The 23,637-nt window shown below is 40.2% G+C and overlaps 2 protein-coding genes across 2 annotated transcripts in view; both read left to right on the top strand.

The window, feature by feature from the left end:
• The first annotated feature begins 2,001 nt into the window (after window positions 1-2,001).
• LAMP3 (lysosomal associated membrane protein 3) lies at window positions 2,002-12,474 on the top strand. Its single transcript, XM_042457084.1, has 6 exons — window positions 2,002-2,243; window positions 3,860-4,614; window positions 6,853-6,975; window positions 9,816-9,873; window positions 10,888-11,055; window positions 11,962-12,474. The coding sequence occupies exons 1-6, from the start codon at window positions 2,195-2,197 to the stop codon at window positions 12,099-12,101; spliced, it is 1,293 nt and encodes a 430-aa protein (XP_042313018.1). The 5' UTR covers window positions 2,002-2,194; the 3' UTR covers window positions 12,102-12,474.
• Window positions 12,475-18,032: 5,558 nt separating this feature from the next.
• The window catches only part of MCCC1 (methylcrotonyl-CoA carboxylase subunit 1), a 43,098-nt gene continuing 37,493 nt past the window's right edge, over window positions 18,033-23,637 (top strand). The window contains exons 1-5 of the mRNA XM_042459457.1: window positions 18,033-18,144; window positions 19,393-19,439; window positions 20,612-20,751; window positions 21,865-21,960; window positions 23,116-23,237. Coding sequence (XP_042315391.1) covers window positions 18,089-18,144; window positions 19,393-19,439; window positions 20,612-20,751; window positions 21,865-21,960; window positions 23,116-23,237 — 461 coding nt within the window. The 5' untranslated portion in view covers window positions 18,033-18,088. The remainder of the gene's footprint in view (window positions 18,145-19,392; window positions 19,440-20,611; window positions 20,752-21,864; window positions 21,961-23,115; window positions 23,238-23,637) is intronic.

Below are 23,637 nucleotides of genomic sequence, written 5' to 3'. Positions count from 1 at the left end.
GAGGCCTTGCCATTCAAAAACAGAACAACACACAGATTAATATGGAAATCACTCCTCCCAACCCAGAGTCACACAGTACACACACACACACACACACACACACACACACACTTCCATGCCAGTATTCTCTGAAGATGCCAGCCACAGATGCTGGCAAACGGCAGGAACAAACTCTTCTAGAACAGGGCCACATAGCTCGAAAAAAACCACAAAAATTCTTCTAGTGGTTTCATCATTGGACTATGGAGACCAGGGTTCAAGTCCCTGCTGAGTCATGGAAACCCACTGGATAACCCTGTCAGCCTCAGAGGAAGGCAAAGACAAACCCTTTTGAACAAATCTTTTCAAGAACCCCCCCCCCCCCCAAATAGGTTCACCTTGAGGTTGCTATAGGTCAGAAACAACAAGAAGGCACAACAACAACAACAACACAGGGTTTATTGCTGCTGCTCTGACAATGATGATGGTGGAAGTGGAGGAGACAATGATGGTCAATGCATTAATTTATCTTACTTCAGAGGCCATTCTAGACATGTCAGTTCTCCAGTAATTAATACAGTAAAAAGCAATCTAGAGAAGAACTTTCATCATTGTATTAAACAGTTATTAGGACTTCTAATGGAATATTCTGAGTATTCACATGGGGTGGTAACTAACATGCAACCAGGAAAAAGAATTGCATCGACATAAATGAAGATACAGATCTGAATGGATTGGTATCAATTGATGCACATTCTGAATTTTTCAATTTCTCCCACATTTGTCTCTGTGGTGGGAGAAAAAAATGGATCATGGCTATTATGATAGAATTTTCCCTGGAGTCTTACTGATATTACATACTTGGTCAGACTTCACATTGTAATCTCTGACTGCTTTTTCATTGACTCTTAATGCCATCCTGTTTGTCTTCTGAATGTCAATGAATGAATTCATTGAATGAAATTAGCCCTCCATATCCATGGATTTTTCATCCACAGATTCAAGCATCCATGGCTTGAAAATATTTTTTAAATAAATAAATTCCAAAAAGCAAATCTTGATTTTGCCTTTTTATATAAGGGGAACCATTTTACTATGCCACTGTTTATAATGGGATATGAGCAAATAATAAATAAACAAATAAAATTTTACTATGTCATTGTTTATAATGGGGATGTGAGGAACCACGGATTTTGGTATCCATGGCAAGTCCTGGAGCTAAACCCCAGTGGATACCAAGGGCCCACTGTACAGTATCTGATTTAAAATGTCTCATTCCTATCCACTTTAGCTCATTCCCACCAAATTTAGCTATCTCTATCTGTTCCATTTCTTATTTTAGGCAGTCTAGCTATTCCTGATTCATATTTCTCATATTACATGTTCCTATTATATGCTTTGTACAGCTTAAGCAAGGTCTGCCCTGGTTAGTACTCGGATGAGAGACCAGCAACGAATACCACGTGTGTCTTTCAGAGGAACAAACTGGCAAAACCACCTCTTGAGTATTCCTTGCCTAAGAAAACCCTTTGAAATTCATGGGGTTGCCACAAGTCAACAGTTGACTTGAAGGCACACACACAACACACACAAAGACAAGTCTTCTATTTCAAAAGGTTCCTTTAATGGAACAGCGGTCCAGTTTAAAGATTAAGACCCATATGAAAGAAGAGCAGAGGCTACAAGGAGGTTGACCATCAGCATGCTTAGAACCTGGACAGCAAACTCGGCAGGGACATGGGTTGTAGTTAATCTTTTCTGCTTCATGCCTGTTTTAAAATATAAACTACAAGTTTTCAAGCCGCTGGTGAAATAGCTACACAAAAATAAATTAAATGCACTGAAGTGGGCATCCACTTTTCTGCTTTCATTTTCAATTCCACCAACAAATTTTAAACTTGCTCACATGAATCAAGGGTGTCTTTGTCACCCACACCCTTTTCTGTTTTGCATGTGACTTATGGGCTGCCTATATAGCTCTGAACATTGATGTTCCCTAGCTGTACTTCCCTTTTGCTCAGAGCACTTCAGAAGGGAGCAGCAAACCTCTTTTCTGGCAAAAGAGCAGTCAGTTGCGTGTGTGGCAGGAAACAACATTCAAAATTCCTGTAGCACCTTGAACACTGAAAGGTCTGCCTTAGTCTTCTGCCACAATTATTCTTTTCATCTTTTCGGTGCCTCTCCATTGTTTCTTATTCTTTTGTCTCTCTTCACTATGACCTGGCAGAATCTACTAGTGGAATGTCTTCTAATCACAGCCAGCGGTGAGTAGAGAGATTTCTGCAATTATCTTGATGTACTGTATAAACCAATGCATGCTGTACAACCAGAGTATGTTCAGGCGGGTCTCAGAGGCTTCCAATAACCAAGTTTCTGGTTCTTCTGTTATTTTCATTGTTCTGAAATTAAAACGCCCCAAAGGCATAGACTGTTGTCACAAAGAGATCAGGAAAACTGAACAAACTGAAGATCCCAACACTACATAACTATAAAACATATCCAGGAGTAGCTGTGTTGGCCACATAGCAGAGTACTGCATCATCCAAAATCCACAAAACAGTGGGCCAAATAGTATGGCTTTTAGCACCTTGCCTGATGAAGAAGACAGTGGAGCTTTGAAGGCTTGCAACATGTGTAATGTGCATTTTGGTTGGCCCCATACTACACAACTATGAAAGGTAGACTTGACATGGCATCATTCCTTTGATGATGACGGCCACCAATGCATGGAGAAGTTAGTTTTTAGACTGCAGTCCTCCCAAGTTTGGAGAAATTAATTTGTGGATTACAGTTCCCATAACTGGTCAGGCTAGCTGGGACATTCTGGAATATGTAGTTCAAAGTCTTTCTGGACAGCTTTTTGGACTATAATTCCTTCCTTCCTGGGCTTTTGTGATGAAGGTCTCTTCTTTTAATACCTGTTGTGGGCCTGAATGACAAACATGCAGAAGAGCTGTTGTTATTTGAAAATACATCTAGACTGTTGGTTACTGCACTGAGAAATTCTGAGTAGAGAGTTTCACAAAAGAGGAACATTATTTATGGTTACCTTCATTGTGCAACTACACATCTGCTCCGCAATTTAATTTTTTAAAAAAGAGAACTAATTGCTACTGTAATTTGAGGTTCTTCTGAGCTTTGAGGTTCAACTGCTCCAGGAAACCGTTTCCCTGGCAGCCTCACTGAGAGAAACCTATAAAGGTGTATAAAATCTTCCCTTACTGTTTTTTGATACAAAGAGCATATGTAAGACAGATACAGAATTCATATCAGACTGCTGCAGCAATTACTGTTGGGAAATTAGAGATACCATTGGATTTGGAGATGGCTGTAAAAGTGTGTCTTCTGTAGCACTGGAGGAATCTGTTTGACAAAAGGCATGCTTTTACAATTGTCTCCCTCTCGAAGGAGTACAGAAGTGCTGCAATATCATGTAAAGAGTTAAGCAGAAAGCCACTTCTCTGTCACTGTGTGTTGTCATGTAATAAGGCTCAAAGTTGTTGAGTGTAGAAAATATTATTATTGAAACAGAGCAACTAATAATAGGCATTACCCATGAGTGGAATTTGACCTGATAATGCATGACCATATTTGACATATTGTTATAATTATATTTCTAAATTGAGGTAAATAAAGAAGAAGAAAAAGAGGCAGCATGCCTCTGAATATCCATTGCTGGAGGTAGGAGAAGCAGGAAGGTGCTTATTGCATTCATGGCCAAAGAACACAGTATTTGTTTGACTGGTCTTTGGTCTTATCCGATATGGAAACAAGCATATCCAGTATAAAAACAAGCTTTTGTCCAGTACAGAAACAAGACTGGCTTTTTCAAGTTCAGTTACAAAAACAAGATTTAAACCTATTTTCTGCTCTTTTGCAGCAAATTTGTCCCATGGTGGTAAAATGATGGATAATGGGATGAAATCCAAGGCAGCCCACCAATCGAACTCCTTGCTACTTCTTTCCAACCACCTTTTCACCACTCCTCTGTATAGTCAGGCACAGACTTCGTCCACAGAATTAGTTCATGCAGCTTCACAACTGGCTAACAAAGCAACACATTCAGTCCCCAAAGAAAAGGAGACAGCAACAGAACCAATGCCATCATCAGCCAACAAAATCGCAGGCCACATACAGGCAAAAGCAACGGTTGCTCCCAAGATGACCAGTGCAAAATCCACTGGTCAGCATACAGTATATCCAATGGCAAAAGCTACGGTAGTCACCAAGAGGACAGTAAAGCAAACTGAACCACTAGTTGATCAGAGTAAAATTCGTAGAGACAGTAGAAAAACATTAGCTACTGAGAGGACAACTTTGATATCTGAACGTCCAAATAGTCAGAAGGCTACAACTCTTACCCTTCCAGTAATAATGGCAAATACAAACAAGATTGCATCCAAAACAAGTGACAATCGCATCACACAACCAACAACTAAAAGAACAAGTGGTATGGCCCAGAACAACAGAACATCAGCCGCACTCACTGCTCCCATGCCTACAACTCCACTTGGGCCAACTCTTGCACCTAAACCCTCTCCAGCTGCAACTGGTGCATACAGTGTTTCTAATGGAACTGCAGATTGCATCAAAGCATTGATGGGCTTGACCATGATAGCTAAAAACAGAAAAACTGTAAGTTACATTCTTGCCACCCTTTCCCTTCTTTTCAGTGACTGTCCCTTTTTTGTTATAAAGCAATAATGGGCAACTGTGGTTTGTTGCAGGAACCTGATTTCTGATCCGGTGACTCTCCAGGGGCTGCACACATTGCTTCACCTCTCAAACCTGAACTAGTAGTAGTTGGAGGTCTAATTCTGACAATTGAAAATGGGTACTTTGTAGTCTCAATCAAAATAGATTGAGGATCTCCATCCCCTAGATTACAGGGATTTGTAGTTTGGTGAGGCACCAGAGCTCTCTGACTGATGAGCCTGAATAGCTCACCAAACTATAAATCCAGGATTATGTAGACCTGCCAAAGTAGGACATTTAATCCTTGCCAAATTAGAACATTTGAGGGGTATGGTATTATTCAATTCCTGGCCTGGCCATGTAAACCCACTGGGTTTGCAAACTCACTGTCAGCCTTAGAGGATGACAATGGCAACCTCCCGTCTGAAGAAACTTGCCAAGAAAACCCCATGATAGGTTTGCTGCATCACCATAAATCAGAAACAACTTGAAGGCACACAACAACAATTTTTAAATTCAATCACTGGGGGATGGGGGAGGCTGCAACCTATTAAAATAGTGAATTGCGACTCACGGTGTTATCCCCTGTCCCCATGAGGCTGATGGAAGATGGACTCCAAAGGCTTATATAGTGTAGAAAAAAACAAAGAAAATGCAATCACAGCTATGAGAACTATACAGTTTAGCAGCAGAGGAAAAAATCACTCCAGTTTGTTCGCAGCCTAAATATCTTTTCCCAGCTGCAAACTGCCAAGCTCATGCAATAAGTGTCAAACAAGATCCTTCATACAAATGGACTCTAACTGGACAGCTGTTAACATTTGGCCATGTTCTTAACAAGGGTCCAAAACCTATCTGTCTGGTGGAAGAGGCCCAGTTCTCTACACTTTGATCATCTGTCCAGAGTGTGTCCAGAGGGGGGGTGACCAAAATGTTGAAGGGTCTGGAAACCATACCCAATGAGGAGAGACTTGGGGAGCTGGGTATGTTTAGCCTGCAGAAGAGACAGTTAAGAGATGATATGATAGCCCTGTGTAAGTATGTGAAAGAGTGTCATATGAAAACCTGTTTTCTGCTGCTCCAGAGAATAGGACACAGAACAATAGATGGAAGCTACAGGAAAAGAGATCCCACCTAAACATTCCTGACAGTAACTGCTTTATCACACTACGGGGCAAATAGGATTTAAAGAAGAGTTAAACAAGAGTTAAACAGGAAAGGTCATATGATAAACATCAGGCATTTTATGTTTAACTCTTGTTTAAAATCCTGTTTGCCCCCTAGTGTGATAAAGCAGTAAGAACTGTTTGACAGTGGAACACACTCCTTGGGGGCTTTTAAACAGAGGCTGGATGGCCATCTGTCGGCGGTGCTTTGATTGTGAGTTCCTGCATGGCAGGGGTTTGGGCTGGATGGCCCTTGGGGTCTCTTCCAACTCTGATTCTATAATAATTCTATTATTCTATCTCCACATCCAACTCACCCACAAAATCCTTATTCTGAGTGGCAGCTCCATCAATCTGGCCATTTCCATGTTGGTAGAGAGCAGGGAGGTTTAGCAGAAGCGCCCAACTATTTTTCTGGAACTGGACACATAGTGATAAACATCTGCAAGGATCTACTTGGGTCCTCTGAGTCTGGAGGTCTTTGCAAATGATGTCATTACTCTGTGTCCAGCTGCAAGAAAATAGCCAGATGCTTGTCTGCTGCCTCTCCGAATCTCCATTCACCAGGAAATTGTCAGGTTCAGGATACCACTAAGAAAAGGTAGTTTGGGAGGGCATTTTAATTGTTGCATAGTTAATGGTGAGTTCCAAATTCCACAGTGACAAAAATTTGAGTTGCAATGGCATGGCATTAAATCTGACATGCCATCATAATTCACCAACAGCATACCAGGCAACTATTATAATTTAAATGGAAACGCATTACATTACATCTCACCATACTAAAGAAGACTGACCTGGAGAGTACCCACACTGCAGAAATAATCCAGTTTGACACCACTTTAATTCCCATGGCTAAGTGCTGTGGAATTCTGGGAATGGTAGTTTGTTGTGACACCAGACATTTGCTAGAAACCTTTGATGATCTCCTGTTCCTATAATTTACAGTAACTAAGCCAAAGTACATATAATAGAAGTAACTACATTGTCTTGCTTGATTCCTCTTTCATAGAACAGTATGGAATATTTTAACATTGATCCAAACACCACACAAACAACTGGAATATGTGGAGCTTCACTCTCAGTGCTGAAAATCTCATTCCAAGGTGGTTTCATTAGCTTTACATTTAACAAGGTAAGCATTTCATCAGAACTGGTTGTGTGGGGAACCCAAGTAAAGTTGGGAACTATGTCAAAGTGAAGAAGTTAGCTTGACATTTGGCTTTGGGACTTGTGACTTAAGGCAGGGCTTACATAAATAAATATTTATTAAAAATATTTGTATTGCACTTCCTGCATAATATGGCTAATGATGGCTGCCATACTTGTACTTGACCTATGCAAGTGTAAGTTGTGCTATGCATGTAGGGCTAGTTATTTGTCCTAGTGCAACAGAGATATTCCATTGACTATGGTAGAAGCAAGGTCGTGCATACAGCAATGTTGTCTGTTGTGACTGTTCATTGTGCATTGCAATTTCACAATGTGGTTGTGCATTACCCAGTGACACCCAGTCATTAATGCGTGTTGCACAACATTGCTATTTTTCATGGAGATTGAGTAGTGCTGGTGTAGCATATCTCCACATGCAGATAGTTGCACTACACTGCAGGGATGTTGCAATGCATCCTTTAAGAGAGAATGAATACATAATTCCTAATAAGATGGGGTTTTTTTTGAAAGACAGTAATGACTATATTTGAATCCCAGCTCAGCTATGAAACCCACTGGGTGACCTTGGGCAAGTCACACTCTCTCAGCCTCAGAGGATGGCTATGGCAAATCATGTCTCAAGAAGCCTGCCAAGAACGTCCTATGATAGGTTGCCATAAACTGGAAATGACTCAAATGCACACAGCAACCACAAAATTTGCTGTTTTTGTTGCATATTGTCTGTATGTCCATGTATCCATTGACAATGTATTTATTAAAATTGTGCCAGGAGTGCTGCAATTTAAACCCCCGTGTCTCACCTACCAGGCTGCACTATTGTGTTTGGGACAAGCCAGATGTAACTTCCAGTCACTTCAATTTTCTCAAGAAATGAGGGAGGGAAATCTACATTGCACAACCAGGTATTATATGGAAAGGGCCCTTGAGACTCTTTCCATGTTGACCACACAACCCAGCACCTTAATTTTCAAATAAACACTCAGGTTTCCCATGTTTACTTTGGTTATATGTTCTTAATCCTAAGAGAGCAGTATTATTTAACTGAAATTCAATCCTCAGTTAAACTCTTGTGCAGCTGAGAGTCCTATGAAGTGGCTGCAGTGAAGATGCTGAAGTAAAATCTTAAAAGTTTGCTAAGTCTTCCTCCCATGCTTCAAGAACAAAGCAAATATTGGGGCAATATAGCCACAGTCTAACTGTCAGAGCAAACAGAGATTGCCGGAGCTCTAATTTGCTCTTTGAAATATGAGCAGATATGAACTTGCCTGGCAAACTTTCCACATCTGTATGTTTGCCTGCCAGAATCTCAGGGGCTTGATTCGTATTTGTTAGATGCAACATAACACCATATCGCCTCATTGGCTTGCAGTCAAATAAAGGAAGGTTATAAAACAAAAAGATTATTTAAGAACGAATATCCATACTATGCAGTTATAGTAGTTTGATCCAAGTTTGCTAGTCATGGGTCCAACTTATGGAATTCTGGGAATAATAGCTTGTGAAGGGACTTAAGAGTTTTCCGCTCTTGGTGACCAGATGTCATAATCGCAAAGGAGGTAAAGGCTAATAAAAGCGAACACTGATATAGATAAAAAATCATGCTTCTTAGTCATGCTGTACATGGAAGATATTTTGGAATGCCTCCTGGACAAAAGGTTGAAATGTAGGACATGTCCTGGAAAAGGAGTGACATCTGTTCACTCTATTTCCACTAGAAAGGTCTAGTGCTGTGGTTCAGGGGGAGTGCCCTAGAAAATTCTAAGCCCCCCCCTCCAACTTCAAATCCCTTCCCATAGGAAGGAGTCTTGGCATTTAAAGTGAAATGAAGCTACTATAACTGTGCACTATGGGTGAACTGAAACTGATCAGAGAAAAAGTATCTAGCTGACTTTTCATAGCTGTTATTACAGTTGGCCCTTGGTATCTGCTGGAGTTTGTTTCCAGGACCTGCCGTGGATATCAAAATCCATAGATGCCCAAGTCCCTTTAAATGGCATAGTAAAATTGTTTATCTTATGTAAAATGGCAAAATCAGGGCACGCTTTTTGGAATTTATAGTTTTTTGAAAATTATCAAGCTGTGGAGGGTTGAATCCATGGATAAGGAATCTGTGGATAAGGAGGTTCAACTATATTATGAACATTATTTTACATTAGGCAGCTTCATGTATTGGGATGGTCCTGAAAAATGCTGATTAGAATATTTAAACACATCAGGAAACGTATATAGAGGCATTGTTTGGCCCAAAGTGATTTTACATAGGGGTTTGATAAAAGGGGGAAAATGGTGCTGTGTAACATAGAAAACAGGAACCATTTGTGTGGATGTGTTCATCTTAGTCTCCTACTTTGAAATACAACTCACATACAGTACTTTGATCTTCCATGAACAGCAGAGTCTTCACAGGTGACTAGGGCATAGGCAACATCTCTTCTGTATCTTAAAGAAGGATATGAATCCCTATACTGGGGGGGAAAGAGGGATATTGATGATGATGATGATGATGATGATGATGATGATGATGAAAATACCCCCCACTTAAAAAAATCAGTTAGTTTCCCTTAAACTGTCTACATTTACAGTTAGTCGTGGTATATTTATGTACCAGATGCAAATTCTAATGATATTAGTTAAAAGGAATTGGTGTTAATGTGATTGCTAACTTATTTTCAAAAAATAAAAAAATCTTCTACTTTATAATGACTGGTTTTTAGACCAATAGCTGAAAGCTGCTCTGAGTCTATGCTAGATATTAAATAAACAGATATTCTTTTCCTATCTGTCTGTCTTTTTTATCTGCAGAATGGAGAGGTATATTATGTCAGTGTGATTGAAGCCACTTTAACAGTACCTTCTGAGGGTAAGTGCCACCCTTTTTCTTTTGGGCAATTGGCAAACAGGCTTCATTCAGAACTGGGAAATCCAGGTTGACATCGCTTTAACTGCCACAGCTCAGTGCTATGGAATTCTAGGATTTGTAGTTTTGTGAGATATTTAGCTTCTCTGTCAGAGAGCTCTGGTGCCACAACAAACTACAAATCCCAAAATGATAGTTAAAGCAGGGTCAAACTGCATTAAATCTGCAGTGCAGATACAGCCATAGACAATGCAGGAGTCACTGCAGAAAGGAAGAACCAAATGATAGTTGATTGCAGGCAAGCCGACACTCAACCTTTCACTTCTCCCTCTGTTGCAGCCTAGTGAAATTGCTGCAAAGAGGAGCCCATTTTGGGAGAGAAGAAGGAGATCATATCATGTGTATGCTGGCTTTTGTAGAGCAAATAACCTCCCAGTTATAAGCATTGGCAAAACATAGTTGTCATGCATAAATAGGAGTGAGAATATCTTCAGCATAAGCCGGGGAGTGGTACCACACATGCATGTGGGCAGACCATTTTTCTATCTGGATGACAGATCATCAAACTGTCTGGAGTTATTGAGAGTTGACACCAGACTTTCTCAACCATTTTGTCCTGAAGGAACCTTTGAAATAATGTTCAGATCTTTGGGAAACTTTTCATAAAATGTATTATATCTACTCCTCAAAAATGTTTTTCCTTCCCCCCGTCACAATCTGCCAGGGTTCTCCTAGCTATCTCCTGTGGTTGAGAACTCATGGGTTACCTCTTACATGGTATTGCCAGAAAGGCTCTTGGAGATTACCCATTCCCAGGGGCAGAAGGATTTGGGTCTAAGATGTCAGTAAAATTCATTCTCCAAACAGCAGGCCTAATGGCACAGGACACAGAGGAATGGTACAGGACTGCAGTTCAGGCTCCACAGTGGCTCAAGCATGTGCTAATTTGCCCTATAGCCAAGGAAATCACTCCAACAACAAAATAACTCGTCAATTCTGTTTATCTGTGTGCTTCAGGTTCGCCGTATACCGGAATTAAAAGCGATGAGCTTTTCTCAGTTCAAGTGGGGAATTGTTTTAAATGTACTGGACTGCAAACCGTGGACATGTCTGACAATCTTCAGCTGCAGATTGCTAATTCTCAACTTCAAGCCTTTGATATTGTTGATGATCAGTTTGGGACAGGTCAGTGAGTATACCATCATTGTGCTCATTTCTCTTGTGGGACCCTCCTAATGTTTTTGGGTTCCAACATCCCTCAGTGACCCTAGTCTGGGATGACAGGAATTGTAGTTCAATAATGCCTGGAAGGCCACTAGTTCCCCAAGAGTAACGTGTGCACGCAATAGTCAATTGCAAATGTGCTGAATACATGGAGCGGGAAACATGATTTGTCTTGATGTTCCCACCCGGTTAGATCTTGTAAAGTTACTTTTTAAAAGTAACTCATTTCTGTTATGGTATTAGTTGATATATAGTACTGTACAGTATTACATAGCAGTTTAAAAGAAATCTAACCTTATGCATTACTTGTTACACTTCTCATTACCTTTTGTTACTTTTTGTGGGATGGAACTTTAGGATTGACATAAAATGGCATAAAATCTGAAAAATACCTCTAAAAGTGCCCCCAGGAATAGCTATTAAAAGTATTTAGGGACTGTTACTCCTTATACCAGTAAAGTAGATTTTTCCCCATTTTTAAATGGTTGCTTTTGAAATGTAACATCATTATGAACCCATTGCAGAAAATTCCCTTTTCTAAACTATGGCCTGATGTTGTAAGAAGCTAGAACTAGATCTAAAAGTGGCCAGAACCTGATGAAAAACCACATATTTTGTGCCTCCAGATCTGCAGTGTCTCCGGTTCCTTCCTTTCTTTAAATTGCAAAGATTTGTAAACAGTTACACAATAACTTAATTTTACCCATCAAACAATTGAAACTAGCTAAATTGCAACTCCACAGATGTTGCTTAGAAGGTTTTTGATAATTCTCAATAGCTATATTCTTCTAAGTAAAGAATTTCTGTCAGACTATATGATGTTTATGCCATTAACATCTTTTCTTAATATATCAATCTCAATTGCAGTGGAAGAGTGTGCCCTTGACAGAAACAAGAAACTAATTCCAACTACGGTGGCCCTCAGTCTTGTAGGATTAATTGTCATTGTCATTGTCACCTGTGCGATTTATAGAAGAAAACCAACCAGTGGATATGATCCTATCTGAAATTCAGCGCACTGATTTTACTGTAGAATGAAATGAAAACGTTGTGAGGAATGGAAGAGTCTGCTTTTTCTGCAGTGGTTGCTGCTATTATAAGAAATATAATTATCTTGTGTATCTGTTATCTTTTATAGCTGAAGTTGCTTCTGCACATGTGCACACTTGAAAAGTAACTGGCTTTATCTGATATTACTTTGCATTCATATCTTGCTTTTTGCTTAGGTAAGAACTAACTGTTGCCAATTTTAAGAAGTCCTAGGGCAGTTACAGCGTTTAATAAGGGTACCTTTTTAATTAATTAATCAAAAGTTGGCTCCTGTTTTATTAGATTTTTAAAAAGCATATTTTCAAGACATGTAAAATACAACGATATAGCCATGTTAGTCTGTAGAATCAGTATGTAGAGAGATCTTGTAGCACCTTTGAGACTAAATGAAAGAAAGAAGTTGGCAGCATGAGCTTTTGTAGATTTCATTCAGTCTACATTGAAAAACATCTGAGGAAGTAGATTGAAGTCTATGAAAGCTCATGTTGCCAATTTCTTTCTTTCCGTTAGTTTCAAGGGTGCTACAAGATCTCTCTCCATACTTTCAATATATGTACTTACAATTATTATTATTAATTGCCACCACGTCTCTTTGACTTATGGCAACTCTGTGAATGAGAGACTTCCAAGACTCCCTGTCATCAACAACCCTTTCAGGTCCTGGAAACTCAGGGCCATGGGTGACTTGATTCAATCCATCTACCTGTAATATGGCCTTCCTCTTTTCCTACCATGTTCCACTTTACCAAGCATGATTGTCTTCTCTAATCAGTTGCGTCATCTTATGATAAGGCCAAAGTACAATAGCCTCAGCTTAGTCACCATTAGAGAGCCAGTGTGGTGTAGTGGTTTGAGCACTGGACTGTGGAGTTTATTACATGGGACGGATCCTGTGTAGAAACTTGATTTAAAGTGAAAGAAACCTGCAAAAGCGGGTTGTTTTTCACATGACATTTGGGGTTAACCTGAACAGAAATTAGAAACAACTTGCAAAAGCAGGTAGTTTTACTGACAATGTTTGCATCAATGAGAAATAACACAACATTAATCCGAATGCAAAGTCGAGAAAGCCCCCCCCCATTTTTTATTTTTTATTTTAATTTTGGGAACTTCCCGAAAGTAATGTGTTTTGTCAACTTTGCGTTCGGATTAGCATTGTGTTATTTCTCATTGACGCCAACATGTCTGAAAAACAACCTGCAAAAGCAGATGTTTTGCAGATTTTAAAAACCCATTTCTCCACAGAATTTAACTAATTTGCCTCCATGTGATAAAGTCCTATGACTCTGGAGACCAGGTTTCGAATTCCAACTCAGCCATGAAAACCCACTGTGTGACCTAGGACAAACCCCATTCTCTCAGCCTCAGAGGACCTGAAGAAACTTGCCAAGAAAACCCTGCGATAGGTTTTCCTTAGGGTCGCCATAAATCATAAACAACAACACGGTCATCTTTAATTCTAGTAAGAGTTCTGGCTTGATTTGCTCTAGGACCCATTTACTGGACATTTTAGTAATCCATGATACCCATAGATTCCAATAAGTTCCCTTCCTGTCAGGTTTCTTCATTGTCCAGCTTTCACAACTCTTCATAAACATCACAACCATACATTTCCTATGCAAAGGGATTTTGTAGCACCTTTGAGACAAACTGAAAGAAGTTGGTAGCATGGGTTTTCATAGACTAACATGCATCTGAGGGAATAGGCTGAAGTCTACAAAAACACATGCCACCAACTTCTTTCTTTCAGTTAGTCTCAAAGGTGCTACAAGATCCCTTTGCATACTGATTTTCCAGGCTAACATGGCTATCCCTTTGAATTATACAATTTCTATGTGTGATGAATGGCAGGCACCCCCTTAAAAGAGCCATTTCCCCATATTTCCCTCTCACAGGAGATAATGCCTTTTCTGAGAGAATGCCTGCTATAATCATGAATGGGTCAAAAGCACAAAGGTTATTTTGCGCTTCGGAACTTACGGTACTCATAGGCACATTTAGGCCAATAACCCAGCAAGTTTTCTTTAAAGAAAAAAGATGAAAACAGAAGTGGGGAAATAACCCTTTTTGCAAGACATTATGGTAGTGATACCCAAAGGTTGGTCCTCCAGATGTTTTGGACTTCAGCTCCCATCATTTCTGATGGTTGGCCAAACTGGCTATGGCTTCTGGGAGCTGACGTTTCCTGGAGGACCAAAGTTTGGGACAATCATTGCATTATGGAATGCTTCAGTCAGATAAAATATATGTTGCTGAGCTAAATGGTGGGCCAGTGTTCTGACAGGGCAAGGCGATTTTATGTGTTCTCACATGTTATGTCTAGTGCATGTGCAACATGTAGTTTGCCCCAACCAACATGTAGTCCTCTAAATGCTCAAGGACAAAGTGGAAATGCCTGGTCAGCTTCTGCAAAATTAGTAGGGCTCTTTACTGGAGCTTCTAGTAGTAGCCAAAAGTAGAGTACTCTGCTCCTTAACTATGAAGACATACCCTGGTACAGTATTTAATGCTACTTAATCAATTATTATATAACTGTGCAGCAAAGAAGGCAGTGTCTTATGACTTTTCTCTGATTTAAGCATAAAAATGAATTATACAGTATCCTTCTAATATTACACAAGTGGCAGGGCGAAGAATTCTGAATTAAAAACATTAACAGAGGTCCTTTCAGGGGCATCCAAGCTTGATCATCACATGGTTTGTCATATTGACCAGTGGGGACCTAGACATACAGGCTCTTTAAATTCCAGGATAAGTGCTGTCTCCAGAGTAAAGTGTATCCCTCCCTCCCAGTAACCAAACACATTTATTCTGGGATTAGAAACATCTAACATGCACACACATGTGCATGTATTGAGTCTTGATTTTGGTGTTCTTCAGGACTGGTAGCCAAACTTTGTTTACTTTCAGGGCTTCTTCTTTCCTTTTTAAAGTTGTCCAGGTGTTTGTGTATTTTAATGGCCTCCCTGGGCATTCTGACCTGGTAGTTGCTGGCATGGTCCACAATTTCAGTGTTTTCAAATAGCATTCTATGCCCAGGGTTGTTTATGACACTACATGCCCTACATACTATTGCAGATATTTCAGGAAGACAAGACAGAAGGACCCAGAAGTGCATGAAAAGTTCTGCACTTATATTTAAAAGCTGGCTTTGGCTTCAGAGGAGTAAATCCCCCTGGTCTGAAGCATAGGGATATAGGCGACATACTTTTTTATAGGAATTCAAACAAAGAACTTATAAGCCATACATTGATTGGATACATAGGATACAAATACTTATACCCCTTTTCAGTCATTGGATATGAAACATATACATTTCTTGGCCCTCGTGATCTTATTATTGACATCTCTTATCAGAACTGTTTTCAATCACTATCTCACATAGTCCCAGCCTGGCATTCCTTATTTTGGGTAGATGGAGACATTAAGGCACCACTTAAGAGCAATAAAGAGGCCCTGAATACCAGGAGGAGACCTCTCTGACTCATCTGTTATCTATTCAATTATGTTCTCTAACTCATTCTTATCTATGTTTTTCCTTCTAAACATTCTACCTATTACTATTTTGCCATTTTGTTATTTTTTGTCTTCCTCAGTACTTCCATGCCACCAACCTCTGAAGATGCCAGCCACAGAGGCACCTCCACATTTACGACTTTGACTTTTGCGGATTTGATTATTTGTGGTTTTGATTAATATGTTCTCTCAAGGAATCTCAGCACAACTCTGCCAGACGTTGACCATAGAGTTGTTGTTGTTATTATTAAAGTTTATTTAAATAGTGCCGTAAGTTTACACAGTGCTTTACATAACGAGCAATCAAAATCTAGATAAAATAAGATAAAAGCCTGCCTATGGCATGCAATCTAAGAGGTTGCGCTCAAGAACCTAGAAGTTCCTAGAAAAAACACTTCTCTAGGCATCTGTAGGTCCTCCAGCGTGATTCTATGATCAACCTCTGGCAGATGTTGACCATAGAGTTGTATTGGAGGACCTGGAGATGATAATAATAATAAGAAGAAGAAGAAGAAGAAGAAGAAGAAGATTTATTTGTATGCCACCCAATCACTGGGAATTCGGGCGGCTTACAACAGAGGGATAATACAAAGTAAAGCAATAACAATAAACATGAAATAAAAAAAACAGATGTCACATGGTTTGTCATATTGCAGAGATTCCTGGAGAGATGTTCTCTTGGATAAAAAGAAAAGCGTTTTCTATTTGCAGTTTTCCCACATTCACAGGGGTCCTTCACCCCTCGAATGTCGAAGGACCACTGTAATAAATAAAGCCTTGGAGGAATAGACAAACTGATTAATGAAATGTTGATTGAGTAGTGAAAGGCGGTAATGCAATGGAAGAAGTGTAAAATATAATGTTGAATATTTGTTGTTGAATGTTGTTTCTTGTTTTTGTATGTGTGTATGTACAAAAATTGTGTAAGTTTTATAGTTATTAAATGAAATAAATTTAAAAACCCCTCTTGACCACTCTCTGCTGTTGCTTAGCCACATCTCCCTGTTTTCATTATTTCTACAGTGCAGATCAGTGAATCCGAAACTTTGGTCCTCTGGGTGTTTGGACTTTTACTCCCAGAAGCCCCAACCAGGTTGGCCAGCAATCAAGAATTCTGGGAGGTGAAGCCCAAAACAGCTGGAGAACCAAAGTTTGGGAAGCACTGGTGAATATCATGTAGAGCCAGCATGGCCTACTGGTTTGAGTGTTGGCCTGCATCTCTGGAGTATAATGCAATGAAGCTATATATGACTGTTTATGTACATGTGATAAATAAATTTACACCACACATTTGGTTCAATGTGTATAACTGCTTTGTAAAACTACTGGGGATATTCCATCCTGCTGCTACAGTCAGCCAACAAGTTGTGCTGCCTGCCAACAACTTCTACAATTGTGAATTGTTATTTGACAATTATTCATTTTCACCAATTGAGGAGTACACTCATCCCTCCACTTTCACTGGGGCTAGTTAGGGACACAGAACCAACGCTAATGTGGAAAAACCACAAATAACAAAAACGTTGTTTTTACCTGAGATAACACCTTTCTAGGAATCTCTAGGTCCTCCAGTGCAACTCGGTGGTCAACATCTGCCACACATTGACCACAGAATTGCGCTGGAGGAGCTACAAAGGCCTAGCGGCGCGTTCTCTCTAGGAATCTCTAGGACATTCAGTGCAACTTTTGGTTAAAGTTGACCATAGAATTGCACTGGAGGACCTAGCTATTCCCAGAGAGGAACATATTAATAAAGCCCTTAATAGTCAAAGCTGCAAAAGTCAAAGCTGCAAATGTGGAGGGATGAGTGTACTTCCTTCTGTACTAATCTGATTTCTCTGTGTAATACATTTCTCTATGCAATACAGCTCAGTTACTTGTTGATATATATTGAACTTAATGTGTGGTGTAAATTTCCTTGGGGATCTTGGAACTATTCATGCCCTTTTTCTTTTAATTGTATCTTGCTTTACTGCTGCAATCCGCATGGATTCCTGGGGATTAAGCGGAATACTGTAGTATTAGCTGCTCCATGGCAGTCCACTGAGGGACCCTGGGCAAGTCACGCTCTCTCAGCCTCAGGGGAAGGCAAGGGCAAGCCTCATCGGAACAAATCTTGCCCACAAAGTCCCACGAAAGGTTTGCCTTAAGGGTGCCATAAGTCAGAAATGGCTTTAAGGGACACATCAACAGATCGTGCACGTTTGAAATCTTCTCCCTGTGGAAGGGCGCCCAGCTGCCCTCCTTTTCCAGGACAAGTCCTACATGTCAACCGGACGTCCTCCAAACGGAGCATGCCCGGTTGCTGCCATTCTCCTCCTGAGGGGAAACCATGGCGGCTCCTTCCTTTCCCCTCCTCTCGCTCCTCCTCTCCGGCCTCCCATTCGCGGCCCTAGCCTAGGCCCAGCCTCCCCGTCCTCGCGTAGTCATGGCGGCCGTGGTGGGCCTGGCGTTGGCGGCGGAGTGGAGGCGGCGGAGGGCCTTGTGAGTGGCGGGGGCTGCATGCGTCCACACTGGGGAAATAACCCGGTTTGACATCGATTTAGCTCTTTAGGCTATGGAATTCTGGGAGTTGGAGTTTGTTGTGGGCCCAGAGCGGAGCGGAGCTCCCAGAATTCCATAGCCTTCAGCCAGACAAAGTTAAAATGATGCCAAACCAGAATCCCAGCCTGTTTTCTCCCTCCTCTTCTCTCTGGTCCAAGACACACTGCAGAAAATAGAGACCACTTTAAACTGCCCTGGCTCAATTTTAGGGAATTCTGGGAAGTGTAGTTTTGAGAGCCTTTGAGCCTTCCATGTCAGAGTGCTTGGTGCCACAATAGACTACGCTTCCCAGGATTCCCTAGCACTGAGCCAGGGCAGTTAAAGCGGTCTCAAACTGGAATATTCCTGCAGTCTGTTTTGGGCCTTTTTTGTTTCGCTTTTTTGGAAAGAGGATGAAGCAAACCATATATTTTCAGGAAGAAACCACACATCCTCCAATAGTTGCTATAACTGGAGTCATGGGTTGTGTAAGAGTGTGTGTATCACACCAGGTGACACATGAAGGGAGTTGACACTTGTTAATTGTTGTGTGCCTTAAAGTCATTTCTGACTTATGGCAACCATTAAGACGAACTTACAATGGGGTTTTCTTGGCCAAGTTGCTCCAGAAGGGTTTGCTCTTGCCATCCTCTGTGGCTGAGAGAGTGTGCCTTGCCCAAGGTCTTCCAGTCGGCTTACATGGCAGAACCAGGATTTGAATCCTGATCCTAGTGCCACACTCAAACTACTACACCACACTGGTGTCTCCTCTCCAACCATTGGCCATGGCAGTGATAGTAGTGATGGAAGCTGTAAACCAAAATATCTGTAAGCTAAGTGTGTGTAAGTGTAATGTAGTGGTTTGAGCGTTGGACCACAACAGGGTTCTAATCCTGGCTTGGCCATGTAAATCTAATGGGTGGCATAGGGCAAGTTACACTCTCTCAACCTCAGAGGATGGCAATGGCAAACCCCCTCTGAAGAAACCTGCCAAGAAAATCCCATGATAGGTTCACCTTAGGTTGCCATAAACTGGAAACAACTCGAAGGCACACAACGACAACAACAACCAATTCGCTACTATAGATTTGCCAGGTGTTTTCCTTGGTTTCCTTCCTTTGCCCATCGTTTTTTCCTCCTGTGGTAAAAAGAGTATCATTTGCTACATTTCTGCTTTGGTCTCATCCTGTGCTGTTTTTCCTCCCACAGAATATGGACTTGGGTAACAAAAGCCACAAAATATACTTCTGCAGCAGGTTAGTTGTTTAAATTATATTGATACATGGAAAGGTCCATGCTTTCATATTAATTTTTAAAAATGACAGCAAATGTATTGTTTAAAAAGTTATTATTATCACAGCAGTTAAGCATGTGTGATTTTACTAGGAAGTATATTTGTGTTAGTTTATTGTCTGTAAAACTAAGGTAATTAAATATACGTATGTATCCAGATTTCGCAAGATTGGAGGTTGGGATTACTTCTGTTTTGAATGCACAGCTCTCGCTTTGTTTTCTTCCCTAGAAATGAAAAATGCTGGCATTGACAAGGTGCTTGAGACAGCCTTGACACCTGATTTTCTCCCAGCTCTGCCATGAAATATTTGTTTTGTTTTTTAGCTACCAAATAATAATAATAAGGTGCTTGCGTGTCCATATTTTTCCTATCTATGGGAGGCCTTGGAACCAAGACTTCCCTCTACAGATGGGAAGTGTCCATTGTAGAGTACCTTCCAACATGTGAAGAAGGGGGAGTGAAAAGACTGGCATTTCATTTGAATAACTAATAGCCTCATACCAAGCCTCAGGGAATTTAGAGTGGTCTTGGTTATCTCTAGCAGCCTTTACATTTTCAGTTTGTTATCTTCATCATCCTGATGTCCATGAAATATTTGTGTATTCCATTCTCCCCATTCTTTTCAGAGACTTGAACATGACAAAAATTCAGAGTGATATGGAATGGGTGCTCTTCATTTTCCTTACCGGAGACCTTGTGTGTTTAGTATTAAACATTTCTGACTGCAGATTAAATGGCACTGTAGATTTGATAAAGAAGAGTCAGGCTACAGAGAGATCATTTTTTAAAAAAAGAGTTAATCAGGCAAGGCATCACAGTCCATGCTGTGCTCCTTTCTTCTGCTTCACTGTCATATCTAAGTGAACAGTTGTTGCATGTTTTTGAGGAAAAAGTGGTGCATACACACACAGTAAGTAGAAATTTGATTTTGAAACCTTTTCCCATTCTCTGAAATCTTATTCTATTACTTGTAGTAAGAGAATTTCAGGAAAGTTAGGTGGAAACATTTTTAAAAATTATTTACCAGTAGTAAATTTATGCTACAATGTCTTGTCCTATGATCCATTAGCAGCAAATATTCCGGCTTAATTCTTTTGAATCTCTTCCCAATCCCCTTTTTGTTTTTCAAACCAGGACGAAGTAATATTGAGAAAGTCCTTGTGGCAAATCGAGGTGAAATAGCATGCAGGGTAATGCGGACAGCTAGAAAGATGGGAGTGAAGTCTGTGGCAGTGTACAGTGACGCTGACAGGAATTCAATGCACGTGGCTATGGTAAAATATATGGTCAAAACTTTTAAGGGATAGACTTGAAAACAGTTATGAAAGGGAATCACTTTGAACATTTGAGGGTACTGTATAGTGAGCCAGGATGTTGATTTGTTTACCCCAGTATTGCTTGGTATGGCAGGTCTCTTAGGTCTTGCATGGAGACTTTCCCTGTACTTATGATCTTCTGCTGAAGATGCCAAGACTTCATCCTGGGCCCTTATGCATGCTAACCATGTGCTCAGTCACTGAGCTATGGTGGATTTGTTCCACATATTTTACAGAAGAATTTTCAGGAATAGGCTTTTTCATTTGTGAATTAAAATGGTTTCTACAGTGAAAGGAATAACCAAAGAAACAGAAGATGCTTGTAGTAGTTAATGCAAACTCTGTCCAGATTAGGAAACTGCTCTATAGATGCTGAAAAATGCATATACAGTGGTCCTTCTTCATTTGGGGTTAGATGTGAAGAACCCACATGAAAGTTGAAAACCCATAAATAAAAAAAACTATTCTTTTTATTTGAGAGAACAGCTCTCTACTGAAACTCTATGGTCAACATCTGCAAGAAGCTGATCGTAGAATCATGCTGGAGGACCTACAAATGCCTAGATAAGTTTTTTCTCTAGGAACTCCTAGGTTCTCCAGCACAACTCTATGGTCAACCTCTGGCAGAGTTGCGCTTTAAGAGATTTCTAGAGAGAATACATTAATCAAAACCGCAAATAATCAAATCTGCAAAAATCAAAACCCCAAATGTGGAGGTCTAACTATATAGATTCTTGCTTTATTACTTTAGACATCCAGGATAAGAGCTGTTCAAGTCTTCCTCTTTTTATTTTAATTGTCCGAACACGAAGACATAACATCTTAATGCTGTGCAAAACTAGTTACTACTATGAAAGTTCCATTAAACTGTGAAGCCTGTTTCTATATAAACATGCAATAGGCTGTAAGTTTTGGAAAAATTCAGCTCAACAGTATCAGTGTCTAACTTTTTATAACCACTAACACTAAGGTGCTTTGAAACATGCTTCTAAAAAATTCAATTCTGTTTTTATTTTTCTATAATGGGGGCCAATAATAAATGCTGTAGCAGGTCTATTTGTGTCATTACAGGCAGATGAAGCATATTGCATTGGCCCAGCACCATCTCAGCAGAGCTATTTGGCCATGGATAAGATAATGCAGGTGGCCAAAAAATCAGCAGCACAGGTACAGACTATACTTACTTTTGGCATGCTTGCTTGCTCTTTTTCTCTCTCTCAATTCTCCCTCCATGTACGCTTGCATGTTCATGTACACACACACATACATTCTACTCTAGTTGATAGCCCAAATTAAGATTTTATAGGGCATCCAGTTTTAGGAGTACATTGAATTGTGAAACTATAGAGTTTCATATAGCTGCAGTTAAACTGACATCTTGAACATGATAAAGTCAGAGCATGGCCATTAAATTCTGTCTACCCTTTTAGAAATACTTTCATTTGCTTGCATTTTCCTTTCCATCTGAGAGTTCCAGATGTCCTCTTTCATCTGGCATCAAGTCTTGTCTTCTAGTTTGTTCTTAGCTTTGGACATTCTTAAGTTTAAAAAAATGAACTAGATCCACTTAACAATTCTCATGCCTGGCACTGTAATAGACACTATGTCACTCACCTGTAGGATGACCTTTCCTGGTGGTGGGGAGGGGACAGCCCTGTTGATTCTCTTTGGTGTTTATTTAGCTTCTATTGCCATGGAACATGTTATCTTGGCAGATATGCTGCTGGAGATACTGTGTTGCAGTGGTTCATTTCTTTCTTGGTTAACTGAATCCAGCAGTTGGTGCCAGGGAATTATTGTTCTATATCAATTATTTATTAGGTTCCATAAGGCTCTTATTTTTTTTAATTCTCCATGCTGCTCAACATTTATGTGAAAGCTTTGCATGAATGACTTAGTCCAGACAAGATGGAGGTACAGTTAGTCATCTGTCTTCAACTTTTTCTGATCAGGTTGCCAGTCCCTCCCCCTATATCAGAGGATTGTAGTTTTAAGACTGCTCTTGGATTTAGGAAAAACAGGTGGCACAGGGCACCTTTTATCAGCTTAGGCAGATATATCATTCATGATATACTGTAGATAGTATCTAGGTACAGTTGTCCATATTCTGGAGGAGAAGTCCTGATTTATACTCATCTTTTTGCTAAGATTAGGTTCCAGAAAGGTCAGGACAGGGTTTTATTTGCTATGGCACCCACATTGTGGAATTTGTTTTCACATGATCTCTGTTTGGCTCCTTCATTACTGTCTTTCCATTGGAAGCCAACAATATTTTAATTTTAAAGAGCATTTCCATCTACTACTTGGTCCTTCCTGTTTTAGGCCATCCATCCAGGCTATGGCTTCCTGTCAGAAAACACAGAATTTGCAGAACTCTGCAACCAAGAAGGAATTGTTTTTATAGGTCCTCCTTCATCTGCTATCAGAGATATGGGCATTAAGAGGTACTCAGTTTTATTTCATGGCTAAATTGATTATAAAGAGTTGCTTACTGGAACTCAGTTTTTAAAATCTGACTATGGATTTGAATTTACTTCCCTCATCTCTCTTTTATACATAAAGCAAGATGTATTATACATCTGAGAATACAGTAGTATGAATATGGGAACAAGATTTAAAAATGTGATGACTCTCAGCAAGGAAGAATGTTTGAGGTGGACCTTTCAGGTGTGAGGCAGTACCACAGGTATAGGCAGTATGTGGCCTGAAGGCTTTATGCAGTCCTTAAATTGATTCCATACATTCCTTTGTCTGATCTGATCTGAGCTGGGAAAGCATATTGGAGGAGAAGGAGAAGGGAAAAGGTGAAAATTATTGTTTGTAAACCGCCGTGATCGCAGGAAT

The sequence above is a fragment of the Sceloporus undulatus genome, chromosome 3 (assembly GCF_019175285.1).
Source record: "Sceloporus undulatus isolate JIND9_A2432 ecotype Alabama chromosome 3, SceUnd_v1.1, whole genome shotgun sequence".
Taxonomy (NCBI): Eukaryota; Metazoa; Chordata; class Lepidosauria; order Squamata; family Phrynosomatidae; genus Sceloporus; species Sceloporus undulatus.
This window is presented reverse-complemented; position numbering and strand designations above follow the sequence as displayed.